Source organism: Chaetodon trifascialis, chromosome 10 (genome assembly GCF_039877785.1).
Source record: "Chaetodon trifascialis isolate fChaTrf1 chromosome 10, fChaTrf1.hap1, whole genome shotgun sequence".
NCBI classification, from domain to species: domain Eukaryota; kingdom Metazoa; phylum Chordata; class Actinopteri; order Chaetodontiformes; family Chaetodontidae; genus Chaetodon; species Chaetodon trifascialis.
This window is the reverse complement of record NC_092065.1, coordinates 9,899,029-9,918,832: the sequence shown is the minus strand read 5'-3', so window position 1 is coordinate 9,918,832 and position 19,804 is coordinate 9,899,029. Positions and strand designations below refer to the sequence as shown.

The window sequence follows — 19,804 nt, the reverse complement described above, 5'->3', positions numbered from 1 at the left end:
TTAACTTTTACATTAATTTTGTGGCTGTTAATGAGAACTTACTTGTGTTTGAATGATAGAATGTAAAAGAATGACAGATATGGAAATTACGAACACAGGCCAAATGCTTTTTAGCTAATAGCATAGTGTACATTACGCTTTAGGTGCGTACATAATACTATATTTATCTTTTCTGTGCAGTGCAGTGTATGAAAGTGTTTATACCTTAAATCCCACATTATACAAACAACCATCGCAAAGAGTTTATCAGCAAAATCCACATGCAACACAAAATCAAAATGTTTAATGTTCTGGTCATACTTCTAACAAATATTCAAGTTTTAGTTTATCGAGGGTTACAGTGGGGATCATATATCACAGAAAATAAGAAACATAGGACCAGTTCCCAAAAGAAGCTTTTTTAATTTTTTGTTGGTTACCTTTTAACATTTTCTGCATTACTGTGATACATCATATTATGCAGGATAGAGGAAGTTCTTTATAGCCCCGACTATCACCCAGAAAAAAAATAACTGGGAGATATGAGGTTAATTGCTGGTTCTTTCAAGATCTCTGTTGGGTCAATGCTTTCGGTGCTTGTACAGCAATTTAAAACTGAACGCATTACTGTGTCCATGATCAGCCATTTGGAAAGTTTCATTCCAAAACAGAAGTACAAAATAACTCAAGGTGAACTTGCTCACAAGTTTCAAGACACAAACAAAATCCTCCAGGGTATAAGATTAATTATCCTCATCCCCCATCTCCACATCTTCTTGTAACTTCTGCACCATTTTGGCTTCCATCTGTTTGGCTTTTCCTGTAAAAAAAAAAAAAAAAAAAAAAAAAAAAAGGTTAAAAAAGCCAATTTGTGAACAATGCTGAAATTACAGACTAATCCTAAGGACTTCCATCATTCAGTATTTTATTTGTTTCCCCTGTTGGATTGTCTTTTTAATAATCCATGACTAGAAAATATGCACCATCACGAAACTGTCCCCAAAATCAATGTCATCAATTCAAATGTTGTAAATTGTACACAATAATAAGATTCTTCTGTATAACTTGGACATTTGGTGACTAAAAATTCTTACCTGCATGTGGTGCTTTGATGAGGTGAATATTTTTCTTCACTTCGCTGATGGCCTCTTCTTTCTCTAACTCTTTGCCCTTCTTTAATCTATAAAGTGGCGATAAAAACAGTGAAGGCAAGGCAAGCACTTTCAGTACCAATGTATTTAACATAAGACATTAACATATTTAAAGAGGACTTGCTCACCTGTTCATGATAAATCTTGCCTGTCGTTTCTGTTTTATCTCTTCCACCCTCTTCATTGCTTCCACTGTAGACATCAAAAGCGACACATTGACTCTTTGGTTCAAAAGTCATAAGACAAAATGTTCTCACAGCAATCATGTGAGGAATATATACATTACCTGTCTTCTCCCACAGATCCCTGCTATATTTAACAGGCATGTTTCTGCGTTTCTCGAACTCCAAGGAGTTATCCTTAAAGAGGGGATGTTTGTTGGATAAGTAACAGTAAACTTATTAATAATGACTCTGAAATAAGGAATCTGTAGATAACCAACTCACCACTGTCAACTCCTTCCCTGATGCCTTTCTGAATGCTTTGGTCCATCTTGTTTTTCTTGGGTTACGCTTCTTCTTGAAGTTCTTGATGCATTTTGATCTGCAGAATCTGAATGTCTACACAAAAAGAGATAGAAAAATTAAATAATTCAAGATCTAACTCAAGAAGAAACCACATGACTTTGAATTGATATGAACAGATGGATGTACATTAAAGATTTGACATTATTAGATACACTGGTACTGGTGTTCGTGCTGTTCAGGAAGCACAAAGAAACACCAAAGCTAGTAAAGGTAGTCTGGAAAACAGTGTCTCCATTTCATAGTCTGTCCACTAAAGAACAGAGAGAGAAAAGTTTATTTTTCAACTGTTTAATGTCTTACTCTGTACATATCTTGGTCAAAATTAATCAGTAATGAAGTTCAAGGAATTGTTATCACAATGTTTGTTTTGTGCTTATGTAAACAGACAATTTACTTATTATTATTATTATTATTATTGTTGTTGTTGTTGTTGTTATTAGTATTATTATTATTATTATTAATAGCTCGGCATCAGCCCCATAAATCTATATCACAAAAAGGGATTATATAAAGCTATAATATTGATCCTGAAGCTCCCTCTTCAGTAACACCATACTGTTTTTCAATTTAGTTTTTTCTCAAATACTAATTTCCTTTACTGCCAAAAAAAGGGCAATAATATAAAATTCACTTTAGGCTATAATACCGATTATCAAAAATGCCAAAGTAAAAAGGTGCAAAAAGAAAATAGAAACAAATTAATCGATTATCCTTTGAATACAAGCCTTGTCAAGCTTATGTTCAATCTGTGTTATGATACGAGGATACTGAAGCCGTACAACATATTTGGACTTCAAAAACGAAAGGAAAGTTTAAAAATCACAATCTTTAAAAACATTACAAACTATACAAAGCAAACGTAGTATGATTTTCAGAGCTAATACTGTGGGAGTGCTATGATTTGTCCAGTGTGCAGCAACAAGCTCCTTTAGAGGGCGCAATTATTCCACAACCCAAAACCGAGGCCCTGCTAGTTTAATGTCCGTGCTCTCCAACAAATTGACTCTTGCTAAAAGATGACAAGTATAGTGTATTTCATAGATGGTTACGTTAACGTTATTTATTTGCTGCTAAATAACAGAGCACTGATGTAGACAACAATCACGTTGAGTTATTTAGCATCTGTCAGATGGTAGTACCCTGACTTCATTCCACGTGAGAACACAGATCGTTATGTTAGCAAGCTAACGTTAGCCAGCTAGCTAACACGACAACTAACAGTAAAACATGAGCTTCAGTTAAAGTTACACTATTATTCAGGCAAAAAGGTAGTACCCTACCTTACAGTCGTTCCGTACAAACATGGCCCCATGCCCGGGGTACACTGGACCCGAGCAGAAATAACACTTTTCGATGCGCATTTTCACAGCAAATGTGCTGCGTGCACAACCGACAAAAACAAGACCGCCCCGTCTCTACTTCTTCTTCTTTCTGACTCTGGCAGCGGAAGCGTCTGTTTGTTATTTGCTGCCCCCTGCTGGTCTTTCTGTTACACAGGCCAAAGTCTGTCCTTCAAAACGATTCAAATCCACATAGGATTCATCTTCAGCGTTTGTAAAGCGTCTGTCGCCATGATGAAAAAGTCACTCATGTACTGAGGACTGATGGAAGATGATTTCTGAGATGGACTTGGACCTTCTCCTGAATGACTGTACAGATTATAACCCCACACTGTCCAATACGGTATGTCCATAATAATATATGGTGGCAAAATGTGGTTAATCTTGGAATAGGTAATACATGTAATAAATAAGGAAGTCTAATACAAATAAAGTGAAATATTTACTTTTTTCTTTTTTCTGATGGTATAAAGAGTTTTAAGGAACACACTTTGGAGCATCTGATAAACACTTTCCTTGTTTGCCACCAATTCACAAAGCCCATATTATATTTTTTAACAACCTCTACATGTAGCATGTAACTGTACATACGATACACTGGTAAAATTAAAAATATATTTCTTATCATAATTATTTTTCAATTTCATTTGCTAACCCAGCATGTGGACGCACGCACGCACACACACACATATACATAAATCCGAGAAGACAAAGATCAACACAAATATATTTTTCCAAGAACAATTTTATTATCTAGTTGTTGTGATCATCTTGAGTATCAAAAAAGTCTGTTGCAACATCTCAACACTTAAAATAATTTGTTTTGTTGCTCACTTTGGTTTAAAAGATGTATTTTGGTATTCAAAAGCAGAAATATCAGAAAACCATAACTTAAATAATAACAGTTCAGTCTACAATTTTAATCTACATTTGGCACCTGAGTTACTTCAGCCAAATGACCTGTGGCTTTCAGTTAACCTTTATATTAAAGCATTACACAGACAAACTTTTAACTTGAAACCAGCCTTATTCATCTTGTAAAATGTCACATTAAAATTGGGAAGAATTTTTTGTTAACAACATGCTAAAAAGACGATCTAAATTAAAATTTCCAATGTAACCTAAGTATCATTCAGGTGAAATCTCACAGGGATAAAGAAAAAACCAGCAGAACAGTTTATGACACCTCAAGCTTTTAAAAAACAAAATGTAAAAACGCCTTTCTAGTAATCAAAACCGTTGGGAATCATATCACATTTATATGCAAATAATGTAGATGAAAACCAAAGAAAATCACTAAATAACAGATACTTCAAGTTTCTTTGGTTAAGATTATTTGTATTACAAAGATATAAAAATTGATTATGTTGCTCTTCACACATAGGGTTTCCGTTTGATAGTCAGAATCCTTCATTGTCACACCTGGACAGGAAATTTTTTGGAGAGAGAAAGAGATTTCCTCTCCAAACAGCAATATTGGTGAGCGGTAACAGACGATTCTCTCAACAAAGAATAAATATCATCATCTATCACTGGCAGGACACTCGGGATCTTTGGTCTTGTGTCAATAATCTCCACCGCACAGTACCAAGGATCAACTGAATGAAAAGCCTTACCCATCTGAGGAAGGAGACAACTCTTTGGATAATAGCATCGGCATCACCGCTGCGTTTAGCAATGGTCTAGAAGGCAAATGGAACACAAGCCACGGAGACTTGCGCTAAAGCTTTCACCAGAATAAAGGATCAAGAAAATTTACACTGAGAAAAGCATTCAAACCGAAGAGAAATTTACATCATTGGCAAGAACAATATTTTGGCAGACGTACCCTCAGTGTACATCCATTATATTTTTGGTTGCCTTAGAATATCTATTGTATTATCAAAAACTCTTTGGGCACAATTTTTCACGTCTTTGGATCTCATCTTCAATAGTATGCAAAGCCCTTTCAATATTAAGGCCATGTTAAAGCTTTGAGTTCAGTGCACTGAAAATGCCAAACGATATTCTATGATAAAGCTCAAATAGTTTGACAACATCTAATGCACTTGTTATTTTCACAACATCCATCATTCAAGCAATGTGAAACAAAAGCTCTTTCAACCGTGAAAATAAAAAGTTCGGAGAATTTTTTAAAAAGGAGGACCTCTGGATACGAGCACCCCAACAAGAAGTAACAAGACGCGGCAATGAAATGTTTTCACCTTGTCCCCTGAGTCTGATAATACTGCACCGTACGCGGTGAAAAGGAGGTAGTAATGTATGTACAATAACAGAACATGGAGGTAGATCATCAGTCAAAAGGGCTCAACTACACCCTCCGCTCCAGTGGAAAGTAATTAAATATAATGAAAATGTATCACAGTACATTTTTAACATTCTTTTTAACATTCATCATGGGTGAGCTTTGGTTTAGGACAGACAATGCCAAACACAGACAAACAGGTAGAAGGTTAAAAAAAATGGAAGTAAAATGTTATAACAAACATTCATACAAAATCCTGAGGTAGATCCGAAGCAAAAGCACATTTCCTCCATCGCAGCAGCTTCCTGATCCCTTTTGCCTCAAGAAATAACCCAGGGGCTTGACTCAGGAAGCAAAGGTAGAAGTGGCTTCGCATCGGCTGTTGGAGACAGATCTAGGACAGGTGATGTCAGGAGCTGACTGCTTGGGACGTGTGGAGGGCAGGATGAGAGCCCTCTGAGGTGCAGCAGAGCCGGGCAGCATCGGGGGCGGAGCGATGGAGGGAATGGCTCAGCATCTCCTCATTTTCCACTTCAAAAGACTGCTTCAGCTCGGCGACAGTGGTAACATCGTCAGTCCCAAAAGATTCAGGTCTGGAGCTTCGGCTGGTCGAGTTGCTCATCTCTTCGTTGCTTTCTTCGTTGGAGTAGTGTCCAGAGTCTCCCGTCTCCTGGCTGCCCTCACTGGTGTGAGAGCTCTCCGAGTGATAAGGTCCATAGATGATCTCCCGGGACGAAGGTGGAAGGGGCGCTGAACCTAAATGCTCCTCATATGTTAGAACAGTCTTGCCAGTCTCATACAAGCTGGCTCTCCTTGCAACCTAAGGAGGACAGAATTGAAATTAAGATTAAAAAAGAAATCTGTCTGGAAAAAAAGCTGATTGACCAGAATAATGTTGCATCACTCACATCACTTTCAGCTGGATTCATGACATCCTGTTTGAAGGGCAGCCACCTCCTGCCTTGATTCTTGCTGATGACTGGCCCGGCACTATTTATGACAATGTTAGATCCACCCTGGAACAAATGAGAAAATATATGAGAAATCCAGATGTTCTTGTGTTCTTCTGAATATAAAACATGTAAGTGTAAACCAGAGCTCTATGTCATTCACTGTGGTTCGTTGTTGTCTCACCTTGGCATCTACGAAGTGAGCACTGATCATGGGTATAAGAGCCTCGGCATTTTCTAAGAGGTGTTCATGAGGCAGGGACAAACCAGCTCGTGGATCTTCAGCAGCTCCCCCGCCAATGGCTTTGTGACTGGAGGATTTTCTATTAGCCACACAAAGACAATAATTGAAACACACAGCAGAAAACTCATTGTTTATGTTTTATACTCTGCCAACTGTGCTTCATTATTCCAAATAATTAGAATCAGTACCTTGGTCGGCCTTTACTGATGAGGATTAGCGCACACATAACAATACAGGCCAAGGCGATGCTCACACCAACAATGATCCCTGTCATGGACCTCTGGTCTATGTGGTAGAGACCATCAGAGAACACTGGAAGATAAACAAGACAGTGAGTCAGATGGAAAATAATTACACATTGGCTACAGTTATTTAGAGAAAGTTAAAATGCAGAGGAAAGATAACTGAACGGACAGAGAAGTTAATACTCTCAGCCAAGAAACTTTGTTTAATATATCTTCACATTATCTATTCTTGTCTGCAGTTGACAGACACTGTGTGAAGGCCTTGATGTGCGTTAAAAAGTACACTAAGCTTATTATCAGAAAAAAAAACAGAACTCCTCCAAATTCCTACCTTAAATAAGAAAATGCTACCACTAAAACTAAAAAAAATAAAAAAAAAACAAGGTTTTGATTGTTAACTTGTAAATGGAATTTGATTTAATGTAAAATAAAAGAACATTAATCAAAACCTACAAATCTTAACTGTGCATACACTGAACCACTGTTTTGTTTATTGATAAACAGGGTTAACAAGTGTTGCTGACTTGTGCCTCCTAGTGTTTTGTTTCCTCACCTTCTCTCACTCTTCATGGACCACCTTTACTTATGATTAGAAATATATACTCATATATATACTGTGGATATGTACAGCAATAAACAACAAAGTGTATCACCTCACTGTGAAAATGCAGTTTTGTCAAAACAAAACTTTATTTCAATATAGTTATAGATGCACTTGATATAACAAATGAATCAAAGTGATGATGAGACGCCTCCATCATGTGCACTCAGGTGTTTCATGGAGCTTACCTGTCGTATCCGGGAAGCTGTCAGAGTGCCTGGGGTTCTTGCTGCGGTGGGTGTTTCCATGCTTCAGTGCCAGCTCCACAATGTTCGAGAAGGGCCCGTCACCGACCTGGTTGGAGGCAGACACTTTCACAACATAGACGTTCCCCGGCTCAAGCTTCTCCAGCAGGGCCATCGTATGGCTTCCTGTAAACAGAAACACACCACAAGGATTAGAAATACAGGAAACTGATACAGGTGCACTTAGTCTTGCACAAATAAGTGCATACAGCATGTATCACAGCTGAGTTCATGTGACACACACCCTACTGTAACTAGTGGTGAAAACAGGTCTCTGTGGTTGGTGATACACTTACTGTATATCTTAGTAAGATGCATTAAAATGTTTCCTGAAAACGTGCTCTACTTACCCTCCCTCTGCAGTATCTGCCAGTGTCCAGCCAACCAGGCTTTCTGGGTAGCGTACAGGATGGTATAATGTCTAACCACCACATTGGGCTCTGTGGGCTCCCGCCAGGACACCAGGGCAGTATCTTCCTCGATCAGAGTCACTCGCACTCCTGTGGGTGGTTTGCTAGGTGCTGTACACAGAGCAATCACATTCATCATAAACAACACTTGCTGAGAAATTCACTGAGGAATATGCAAATGATTTGAGTCTGCGTGGAAGAGGAAATAGTGAGATGAGATGAGTGAGACACAGAAAGCGAAATAGTCATGACAAAATAAATACATTAATTACCTGCTGGCAGAGTCCGATGGTAAACAACAGAGCTCCAGGGACTCGACATCTGGTCCACATGGAGACGCACAACAAACTCATAGCGAGTGTTTGGATCCAAGTTCTGAATCATCACACTCTGTTTGGTACTGTGGACAAACAAAATTCTTACGTTATGACCATTTGGAAGACAATAATCCTGAACTACCCACTGTATAAATTGTGCAACTGTAGGGTAAGCTTAATTTCCTTCACCATCAACAGCAAATGATAAAAAGTACAAGGACCATGTCCACATGACCTGACAGACATGCAGTGTAACACAGTGTTAATACTCAGGCAGCCAAACCAAGGCTTTATTTGTCATGCCAGAGGCAAAATACTCAATTTCTTTGGTTCTCAACTTACATTTGTAGGTAGCGTACAGCAGAGGCGTTGTGGGTGCCCACAGGTGTACAGCGGACTGTATAGCTAACAGCCTTTCCAGAAGGGAAAGCAGGACGGCTCCAACGCAGAGACACTGAAGATGAATTGGTGGCCAAGACAGCTACGTGATCTGGAGGTGGAGGGGATGCTGCCAGTTGGTCTCTAGCCGCTGGACGATGGAAGCAAAATTAAATATATTTATTACATATCTCAATCTTGCATTCCATTCTGAAAGTATGATTTTGAAATACACAATAGAGAAAAGTACTTACACACACATCCTGGAGTACTGACTGTTTGGTCTGCCTGATAACCATCTCCAGCTTGACTGACAGCCAGAATCTTGACATGATACTTTCTCCTTGGATCTGAAATACAAATAATCAATTTTCAGCCATTTCCTGTAGTTAAAACTAAAACTGACATTACAATAACTGCACATAACATCTTACAAATGAATGGGCCAAATATTTGGTAAATAATACCAAAGCCTGAAAGATTGCCATTAAAAATACCAAATAAATACAGCAGCATCTATTTAAAAAAAAAGTCAGACACACTGACAATTAGCTCAGGGGGAGGTTAGGTCATAACTGGCCATTGGCCTCCTCAGTCACCCCAACCTCTCATTTATCATGTGTTGTCATGTGTAAGGAGCATGAGACAGATCAACCAGCCCCAAGGCCCAGCAAATATGGTGACATAATCAATAAGTTCTAATAAAATTATCACAAAATTATAGTCTTTCCATTTTGAAAACCTATAAAGATTTTATAACTATGAAACCGTATGAAATAGGTTGTGCTCACAAAACAAATCACTAAATTTGAGGGGATCGACAGAGATGAGATGAGGTAGAATGTGGTCTTGTTTGTACTATAAACTTAAAAAATAGAGTAATTATGGAGCATAGAGGGCTGTATCAAGTGCTGAGTAAAAGACATCAGAAAGATCACTGAGGTTTGGGAAGCTTTCATCTAATTATATGGAATCAAAGTTTGTGTTTTAACTTGAAATGTGACCATTGACTTAGCTCCTTAATCAGGATATTTTTTTAGAATGTTAAGGTTTGTTTTATGCCTCCAGTGTGAAAGGTCGGGCAGTGGATATTGACCAGTGAAGGCGATGTGTCCACGCCCGCTGTGGGGGCTGGGCCAGAGGCAGCGTTCAGCTGCTGGGATCCTAGGCCCATGGGACTGGGGGGTTTGACTGGGGTCACCAGGTCAGGCCAAGATAGAACACAAGGAATCTGGGCGCAGGACAGTGGGAGCTGGGCCCCTTTTGTTCCCTCTTTCACGTTCTTCCCACTGCCCTTGTGTTATAGCCTTAAACTTGAACTGACACAGAAATAAACATGGCTCTAAAACAGAACTTATATTGATATCACTAATATTATGGAACCAGTGACAGCAACTTGTGTGTTTATCAGTATCAAAACACACTGAAGGGTTTAACTTGCTACTTTTCCCACAAGTTATTACTACTAAAACAGCTAAATTAAAAAGAGTGACTAACAATCTACCCTTTTCAACTTTTTGTGTATGGACTGAGAAGGAGCCACGCTGTGCCTGAAGACTTACATCAGACAAAATGATATTGTTAACAGTTTTGATTACTATGGCCCCAGTTCATATTGCATATAGATCGCTGTGGGTTATTTACATGGACAGCACAGATGACCGGTGGGGGCAGGGTCCTAATCCAGGACTGCTGTCTCACGGCTAGAGGTCAGTGGCTCGGTCCAGCTCTGACCAATCCCAGAGGGCTTTGTTTGTGTGCTCCAGTGTCCAGCTAAAGGGGGGTAGTAGCCAGGGTCTTACAGGGCAGGTCTGGCTCTGAACACAACACAATGGCGAAGGGTAATTATGCAAGACACGGGATGGGAAACGGTGGTGGGAGGGACATCTGGACCCTGACCTCTAACCCGGGGAGCCTGATCTCATACAATACCACAGCCAGGCTGGAGAGGACTGCTGGTTAGGCAAGAGGGGTCAGCCCATATTGATCAGGACAGAAGGTGAAAATGCAAATGCACCATCCAACTGGCCACTGAATTAAATTGGGAAGACCCATTTGGGTAAGAACCCATCGGTCACTCTTGGTTGTCTCTACGCCAGAATCACAGGTCTAAAAAATAATAATGTTATATGTTCATCTGCTCCACTCTCTAATCATCTTGTACACTAGACAGCTATGACAGCAAAAATGCATCTCTCACCAAGGCCACTGATGGTGTAGGTATAGGTCTGAGCCTGCAGCTGGATGGTGGGCTGCTCTGGTTGTCCTTCCTCATGGTAACACAGCCGGTAACCCTGGACAGCCACAGATTCTGGGGAGGTTTGCCAGCGTGCCACAATGGAGGTGCAGTTAAGAGGCTCAAGTTGAAGAATAGGGGCTGAAGGCACTATGGGGTAGAGACAACATGCATAGGATCAATACACAGGCATAATTAAAATTTGGCTGAGCACAAAGACTGAACATACAAACAAAAAACAGCAGGAGAGGGGGTATATAAAAAGGGTGGTTGGATGGGAGTTTATCCTACCAACACAATGCTTTCTCAGAAGTGTCCATGCAAATTAAGAAATTTGGGTGTGACAGAGTTATAATCTAAGCTGTATATTGGAGGAAAATGCACCAATACACATAATATTTTCGAAGACTGTTCATTCACTAGGGTTAATGTTCTACAAGTATAATTCTGTCAGCCATGCTGCGCTATATAACCTACATTTTTAACTAAACTCTTGAAAAAAAAAAAATCCAGCTTTGGTGGACAAACAGCCTCCCCCAACACACCAGGCCATGAAAAGAGGCTATTCTTTCCCTCACATAGATGCCAGAGGCCCTCTCTTTATGACCCGTGACTGAAGCCACTCTAACATCACTGACAGCGAAGGGCAAAGGTTCCTGGGTAACCAACACAAAGACTGTGGGACAATGCTACAAGAGCAAACTCTAGTCATAAGCTGGCCACACTGCATGAGCTCTAGTGATCCTCCCGGCATTCTAAGACCAACAAAACAGCAATGTAACAAAAGTAAAAGCATAGCCAGTTGCAATTTGGGCAACATGTGATTCTACTCTGTAGCATGAATTTTGACCATAAGAATAAATTCAATCACACATGAAAACTTTGGCCACAAATGCAAACAAAACTGGTCAATACAGCCACATGATAATATTGCATTGATATGTATAACATACTACTTTATATAACCAACTCTGAAGATTTAGAAAAGTTTTCAGCCTTCTACGGGTTTACCTTTGCTGCTGGAAGTCTTAGGTGTTCGGTGTGAGGTCCATGCAGAAGGTTCACACCAGCCCACACGGGTGGCTGCAGCCATGCGGAGCAGGTAGATGGTGTCAGGCTGCAGGCCCTCCAGCAGATATTCAGTGCTGTTCTGAGGTATCTCCACAGAAGTGACACTGTTGTCTGCCGCTGTTCGATAGGACAGTCTGTATGCAGACAACCGACCGCGGCTCACCTTGGCAGGCAGCGGCTGCCAGCTCACCTGGATATCTGTGGAGCTGTGGCTGATCAGACTTAGTTCTGGGGTACGCAAAGGCACTGGGGAAAGACAGGGATAAAAGAAATATACTTGACACTGGTTTGGTGATGGATTTCCTCTGAATACAAACATCCTGTCATATTTCTATTTATTATTCACACAAATTTGCAGCTAGTAAGTAGACCACACAGAGAATTGTGCTAAAAACAGCATGCCCATCCCCCTTATGTCCACTCAAAATGTGCTCTGTACACACATCACTTGCATGCATTTTAGTTTAACTACCAGAGTGATTTATTGCAAGGAATGCTGGGAGTCTCAGTGCTTTACGCTTACCATCCTCCAGGGTATGTTGACTGACTTGGTCTGACATACGACTGGCTCCCATTGGCATATAAGCCACAATGTAAAAGCTGTAGTTTCGAGCTGGCTCAAGGTCATCGACGATATAACTGGTTGTGTCATTGCCAATAACAACTTGGTATTCTTCGTTGTTTAGACCTGACAAACAACAGAGTAGAAAGCAGGTTAGAAAATAGGTTAAAATGATTCAAAGAAGAAGATACTTCTATGAAAGTCAGTGTTTAGGAGGGCTTGATGCTGAACATGTGTAATGCAAGACATAGCCACATAACTGTTTCCAGGCCTCTTATAGCGAACCTACTTAAACATCTTAAAATGTGTTCACAAAAGCAGACTTGACTTAATAAAGTTAAGTTAAATATCTCCTTCAGCTGTTGGTTTGCAAGACTGTGAGGCTTTAAAAAAGCTACACTGGCCCTTTAACCGCAAGCAGAATGAGCTGGGGAGCGGACAATGGGCTGGCTAAGCGCTGTTATTTCAGTGAAGTTGCCTTTCTGGGTCCTCCTTGACCTCTGCTCTGTGCAGCAACAACAGATGGCCTTCAACAAGGAAAGTTGATAACATGTGAGAGAGAGAGATAGCTTATTGCGGTTGACTGTCATCTTGCATGTTATCACACTTTCCCCTGTCTTCGTCAGTAACAGATCTTATTCAGCTCAAATGAAGGACCTGAAACATATTTAAATGGTTCTTCCTCTTGGTCTCACCTTCAGCCTTCATATAATGGATGGAGTAGGCGATGACTTTGTCTGCATTGTAGAGAGGTCTCTCCCAGGCCAGTAAGATAGCAGAGCTTGAGATGGTCTCAGCATGAATATTTCTTGGTGCACTGGGCCTGTCCTCGGACATGACAACAATAAGGCGAGCCAAGGACAGCACAGAGCCCTGTTCATTCTCTGCCATGCACTGGTAGATGGCATCATCCTCAGGGATGATCTGGGTAATCACCAATTTACTGTGGAACAATTAACAAAATATTAACAACCAGTAGTAGCCATAGAAAAGCAACCCCAAGAGATAAAATCTTATTCAATTAAGAATTTTTTTTTTTCACAGTGCTACAGCTATGTGTCCTTGTGTCCATTACTCCTGTTGTGTAATACCTGTTGTACATCTTAATCCTCCCATTTAAGTGAACCTTTTCCCCATTCTTTAGCCAGCTGATGCGTGGTGGGGGCACTCCCTCGGCTTGGCACATGAACCGTGCAGTGCCCGCTCTTGGACGGGTCTGGCTCTCAGGCCTCTCGACAATGGATGGTGGCACTGAAACAGAGGTGTAAGAGAAAAGTGATGCTTGCTTGCCATTTAACAACCATCAAAACCTTTTCTCTAAATATCTTTATCATCTGAAAAAGCCTTCGTTGTGTTAAAGCACATGGAATATAAGAAGCAGGAGATGTGGTCTGAGAACCAATGCAGTTAAAAACTACTCAAGAGTTTGCTGTACCTTGAACTGTGAGGTTGGCTGCAGCAATAGTGTAGTTGCGGGTTCCAGGGGTGGTGGCCCTGCAGAGGTAGACTCCACTGTGCTTGGAAATGACATCACTAATAACCAAGTTCCCATTGCCCAGCACTTTGGCGTTGTACACGTCAATGGGTTTACTGTCAGCACGGCTCCAGGAGATGATTGGCCAGGGATTGCCTGTGGCCACACACTCCAGCACCACAGTTTGGTGAAGAGAAACTGTGACATTCTGAGGTCCAGCAATGATTCTGGGCCTCTGCCGTGGTTTGGGAACTGCACCTTTATAAGAAAAGGAAATTCTTAAAAATACATTCAATGTTCCCAGCACAATATGATGGTTTAATGCTAATTCATAAAACCCATTTAATGAAGTCTCTGTACCCTGGTTGACTGTCAGTGTGGCCTCTCTACTCTTCAAACGGCTACCGATGTTAGTTGCTACACATCGATACTGTCCAGCATCTTCCAGTTGTACTTTGTGGATCTGAAGGACTCCATTGGGCAAAACCGTCATTCTGGGAACATACAAAGGTAACATTAGGATCAAACTAAAGGGTTTGTTTGGACAGCAACAGAATTTGGGAGCTGCTATGAGGTTACAAATACAATTTAAATAGAGGTGGAGTATCAAAAGTGACTCAAGGTGTGTCTGCAGGTACCTGTCTGTCTGTAGAGGTAATGTGCTTTGGTTGAGCTCCCAGGTGATGGTGGCAGGAGGGCTGGAAGTGACTGCACAAGAGAATCGTGCCACTGAGTCTTCAGTCACCACCATAGGCACAGGATGCAACACAAACTCTGAGATACCTATGGAAAAAAATTATCAGTCAAGGCAGAAGGTATCAGCAGCAGAACATCTCAACTAAAACCTACTTCGTCAACTTACTGTGAAATCAGTGGGCATCTGTTTTAGTGTTGGGTTCGTTTACACTGATTTATGTTACAGTTATTTGTGTTTGCCACTTAGTAGACAGAGCATTTTCTTTCAATTTGGTAAAATATTATACATTATGCATGCAAAGCAATGACTTTGATGGATGTTAACTGATTCTATGAAAGGAATTGATCTTTGCAAGACACAATGATCTGGCTTTGTGCAGATGAGCAATCAAGTCCCGTACTGCCCAGCTGGTCCAATCAATGGATCAATTGAAGAATGACACTGAATGATGCATTGTTATAGACAGAAAACAATCAATTCACTTTGCATAAGAAGGACTGCGAGCAACCACTATGAATAGAAAAATATCTAACACAAATAAATATGAAACCAAACCAATTCTTGCAGAAGGCAGGGATGACACACTACATATTTGCAAAATATGCCATTTTGCCAGTTTAAGGTTGCACATATTTTACATTTGTGCATGTGTAAATGTTCTACCTAGACCCTGTCATGTAGTCACTGATTAAGTACAAATGTTCTTCAAAATGACTAAAACAACTGCGCACAATTTGCCAAACACACATTCTCCACGTGTGTTCAAAAGATCTTTCAATAATCACCACAAATAAGCAACCCTAATCTGCATTTATCTCCAGAAAACAATGTAAAGTAAGACCAATGACCTTCATTCATTAAGGTGATAACTCTGCCTCCCCCCCTCACTCACAGGAAGGAAGTCAATATCATGTTAAAGAAAGTCAATATCGTGTTCTCCCACTGAAACTCCGCATTAAAGAGTAATCCTTTAATTCAAGACCAAATCTGATCAATGCTACATAAATAAACTGGCAGCCCTGCTCAGGTGAAGTGCATTAGAGGTTTGCTCTAAACCAGGACCAGAAAAAATGGTCCTTTATGGTTTGTTTGTGAATTATTCCTCTGCAATGGCAATAGGTTTTGGCTTTGGGTACATGACAACCAAATTCCATGTCAAAATTCATTTAATTATTTTCCAATGGTCAGTATTATGATGAAGTCCGGACCTATGTCCAGACAACATGGCTGACTGGAACATCATGGACAGCACCTGGTCACACGTTAAAAACAATATGCTGGTTCCGCTGAGAGACATCAAAACATCTTCACTCTTAAGATCAGTGATGTAGACGGTGGGTGTGGCCTGCACAGACTGATCCGCTAATATGGTCACCTCTGTTGTATAGAACAAATCAATGTCTAGGTCAAACAGCACAAAGGTTTCTCTGCGGAGGTCAAAGTTCGCCTCTACCCCCTGTCCATTCAATTTTAGCCCAAACTGGGAGTCAGATCGAAGTCAGTTCACCATTAGCCAATAAACACAACAGAACCTTGTGATTCTTATGTTGTTAATATCCTACATCAAAAGCTACAGTTGTAATAATCTATAACGGCAAAGAATACTTGTTTTACAAATACTATAAGAAGTATATGGGACATCTGACACCCTCTAAATCCAAGAGGTGCTGAAACTGGTGAGACAGTCCTAAAACTACTAGGGACATAATTCATAAATATGAACATGTTTTGAAAGGATCAACAAAATGTGACGGAATATCATGGCTGTTCATTCACATGACAAACCTTTCTTTAACAAAAGAGCTTTGCCTGACAGGGCAACACAGGGACTGAGCCAGTGAAAGGGATTGTGGGCTGGGAGAGAGAGAACAGCAGGGCAGCCCAGCCGCAGCAGGCCTGTGACATCACAAAGCCTTTCCCCGCTGACCCCTGACCCGCAGGACCTCTGGACAGAAGGGGAGCACAGAGGAGGCCCATCCTCCACTCTCCGCCTACAGCTGACCAAAAACCTTTAACCCTTTCACAGACAAAGGCTGGACACCAGACCAAACTTGACTTCTGAGGTTTTTGGGGTTTTTTGGTCATCTTATAGAAAACTGATTTCTCTGTTGCCTTTCAATAGATTCACAACATTGGTAACACAGCTGTCAGAGCAGCGTTGGTGTGTCTCTATTTCTATATTCAGAAATCTCTTCTTGTGTGATTACTGTATCTAGTTCTTCCTAATGGTGTACTGTTGAGTGTTAGGACATAGTGCATAAAACCTTCCATCCTTAGTGTCAGAGTCAAAATCAGTATATTTCAAGGGTCATGCAAGTTTCCATGACACCACTCTTGGGATATCTCTTCTAAGACCTGTGAAGTGTCCATGGTAGACCAGGCCCATTGAATAGAAGCAGCTGCCCTGTCCACTGATATGTGGACAAACAAATGCCCTGAAAACCCAGGCTTTTCTTCTGGGGCAGTCAGGGTTACTCCAAACAAAGGCTAAAAGGCAAATGGCCTTTCAGAGATTCCTCTGTGTAGCAGACCATTCAGCAATTACACAGAGCCACAGTCTGCAGTGACAATGCACTCCCACTAACACAAGAGAGAGAAGGCTAATTTCTAACTTTTGCCTGTTTCCTGAGCAGTTTCACAAGTGTTCAAGTGTTACTTCTGCTCAAAACAGGGAAAAGCACTCAGACCCAGGGATGCCTATTTATGGAGTATTTACAAGCTTTTAGATTGACTCTCCATCTTACTTTAACTGTCTCTTAAAATGATCCCATAACTGGACTGACAGCTTTAAACTCAAGCATGGCCAAGTCTGAACAACTTCCAATCACAAGGAAAGCCAGACTTTGGAGCTTTTTTCCTCAGTAAAGAAAAAAAGAGCGGGGTGGGTTACATCTGCTTCCCATCTCCAGGTTAATAACCCATGAACTTCCCATTCCGATGCCTGCACGCTGACACCACAAAGTGGGTATCACCAACAACTTTTAACCCATCCTCATCAACAGTGGAAAACAGGAAGCCCTTTCACTGTGAACTCCATACTTACTTGCGATGGTCAGACGTGATCTTTGGCTTAGGATAGCTCCATATTTGTTCTGGGAGAGGCACTGGTAAAACCCTTCATCTGATTCCTCCTTAGTATGTTTTATCTTTGGTATGTACAAGGAGCCGTTTGGCAGGAACTGTATGTGCTCACTCTCTGCCAAACGAACTCCATTCTTGAGCCACTTGATGGTGACTGGAGGCTGCCCATGAGCCTGACAGTCCAAGACAGCAGGGTCCTTTGGTAATGCAGTAACATCACTGGGCTCTGTGATGAAGGACAACTCGCTGAAACATAAAACACCTTGTGGAAAAGAAAGGGAACATGAGTAGAGGGTTAGTTATCTTCCTCAGAAATAGACGACTACTTACACAACAATAGCTTTATAGTCAGACAGAGCACATATCACACTACAGGACTATTAGAATAATTACTTAATTGATATAACAGGAAACAATAATTAAAATACCATAAAGGACGATATTGTTGGCAAACATAAATTATGTAGTGTAACAGACACTAAAGTAAAAACAGCTGTGTGAAGATGGTTATGGTAATGATGGTATGGTGAGATGTGTAATGTGCTGTCCTGATTAAAAAAAAAATAAAAAAAAAATCTATATATATTATCTTTAAGAAAATCAATGATGAATGGTGTTTTAATATTTGCTGTCACAAATATGAGACATGAAGTCAGCGAGCATCCGAGCCGGCCGATCAGTTAACATGAACTGGCTCTAATGACAGAGAAACACCGGGCTAATAGAAAGTATACCGTTAAAGTTTAACAACCTGACTTCTTATCTTCTCTTAGTCAACGTGGTTCACAAAACAACGCTGTTTTTTTTTTTTTAACAAAATAGTTAACTGTACATGTATTTCACCGGCCAGCTGACGGTATATGGGCAGATAACGCTTCGTTTATCAACAGTCCGCGCACGATAACATCAGCAACAAAAACAAAAATACGACACTTACCTGATAAAGGAAGAAACAAAATAAAAAGCAGCCAGCGCTGGTGGTCTTTCATCTTAAACTTCGCCATTTATCCGGACTGTTGTGTCATTTTCCCCTGACACCGCGACCCGCCGCTCTCCTGCGTGCCGTCCGTAAATCCACAAACTCACTTCTGCCGACTGCGGAGGACCGACGGAAGGACAGGGGTGCCGGGGGCTCCCCGACCCCCGCCTGCGGCGCATGCGCAGACAGCACCGGACACAAGCAAACGTGCGCGTGTACGTGCGTCTCAGCGGTCTGGGGGCCCCCAGAGGCCCCCAGGAGGAACTGTCACAAAGTGTGCAGAAGGAAAATTTCCTGTCCTGACAGGATGAGGTAATGACCAGAGGAGGGTCACAAGAAAAACACTGTAAACAAACAGGGTCTGTGTGGCCTGATAATGTGAGTCTATCCTCTCATTTGACACAAATAAATGGGGACTTTGGCAAGTGCACAGAGGCAGGAGCTCTTTAAATTGCACTCAAATTCAGCCTTTTATTTCTTCTTCTGATCTCTTTGAGGCTCTCTGTAATCTCCCCTCTTTCTATTTTCAAACAACACTTAGTGTGTGTCTGTGTAGGGGTTAACTGCATTGTGTGACTGAATTATCTTGATGTAGTGTAGTATACATGTATTTTGTTGTCAGGTCTCTAATGAGATATCCATAAATAAAGCTTAGCTAACTGTTCAGGTAGTTGTGGCACAGATTTACTGGTTCAGGTTCTGAACTACACCCGTAAATTGCTTCAAATCATCTCTGATCCATATTTTTCACCCGTTTTCGCTTCATTTAATATTGTCATTCTGTCTCTCCATGTTGTTATTTCACTTGTTCTGCCATTTATTGTCTGTCTGTCTGTCTGTCTGTCTGTCTGTCTGTCTGTCTGTCTGTCTGTCTGTCTGTCTGTCTGTCTGTAATGGAGAGGGGGGGTCCCTGTTCTGTTAATCTTCTGTTTTTCCCTGTCAAAAGGTGGTGGAATTTTTCCTTAAATAATTAGAGGGTCTAAAAGCAAAGGAGGAGATATGTTGGATTGTTTGAAAAGTTCTCTGAGACAAATCTGTGATCTGGGTCTTTATCAGTTGATCAGACTTGAGT

At 40.9% G+C, this 19,804-nt stretch overlaps 2 protein-coding genes across 2 annotated transcripts; both read right to left on the bottom strand.

The window, feature by feature from the left end:
- Positions 1–386: 386 nt before the first annotated feature.
- rsl24d1 (ribosomal L24 domain containing 1) lies at positions 387–3,090 on the bottom strand. The gene is made up of 6 exons (XM_070972155.1): positions 2,938–3,090; positions 1,577–1,690; positions 1,417–1,489; positions 1,259–1,322; positions 1,074–1,159; positions 387–799 (listed from the first exon to the last, which is right to left on the bottom strand). Exons 1-6 carry the CDS (start codon positions 3,016–3,018, stop codon positions 723–725), a joined length of 495 nt encoding a protein of 164 aa, XP_070828256.1. The 5' UTR covers positions 3,019–3,090; the 3' UTR covers positions 387–722.
- A 2,561-nt stretch (positions 3,091–5,651) lies between these two features.
- Positions 5,652–18,757, bottom strand: LOC139337787 (protogenin B-like). The gene is made up of 19 exons (XM_070972550.1): positions 18,691–18,757; positions 17,716–18,015; positions 14,614–14,758; positions 14,336–14,469; positions 13,937–14,233; positions 13,593–13,752; positions 13,197–13,444; positions 12,463–12,627; positions 11,880–12,185; positions 10,833–11,018; positions 8,887–8,982; positions 8,597–8,783; positions 8,210–8,337; positions 7,878–8,048; positions 7,471–7,653; positions 6,625–6,748; positions 6,377–6,515; positions 6,151–6,258; positions 5,652–6,062 (listed from the first exon to the last, which is right to left on the bottom strand). Exons 1-19 carry the CDS (start codon positions 18,755–18,757, stop codon positions 5,652–5,654), a joined length of 3,555 nt encoding a protein of 1,184 aa, XP_070828651.1.
- Between the last annotated feature and the right edge of the window lie 1,047 nt (positions 18,758–19,804).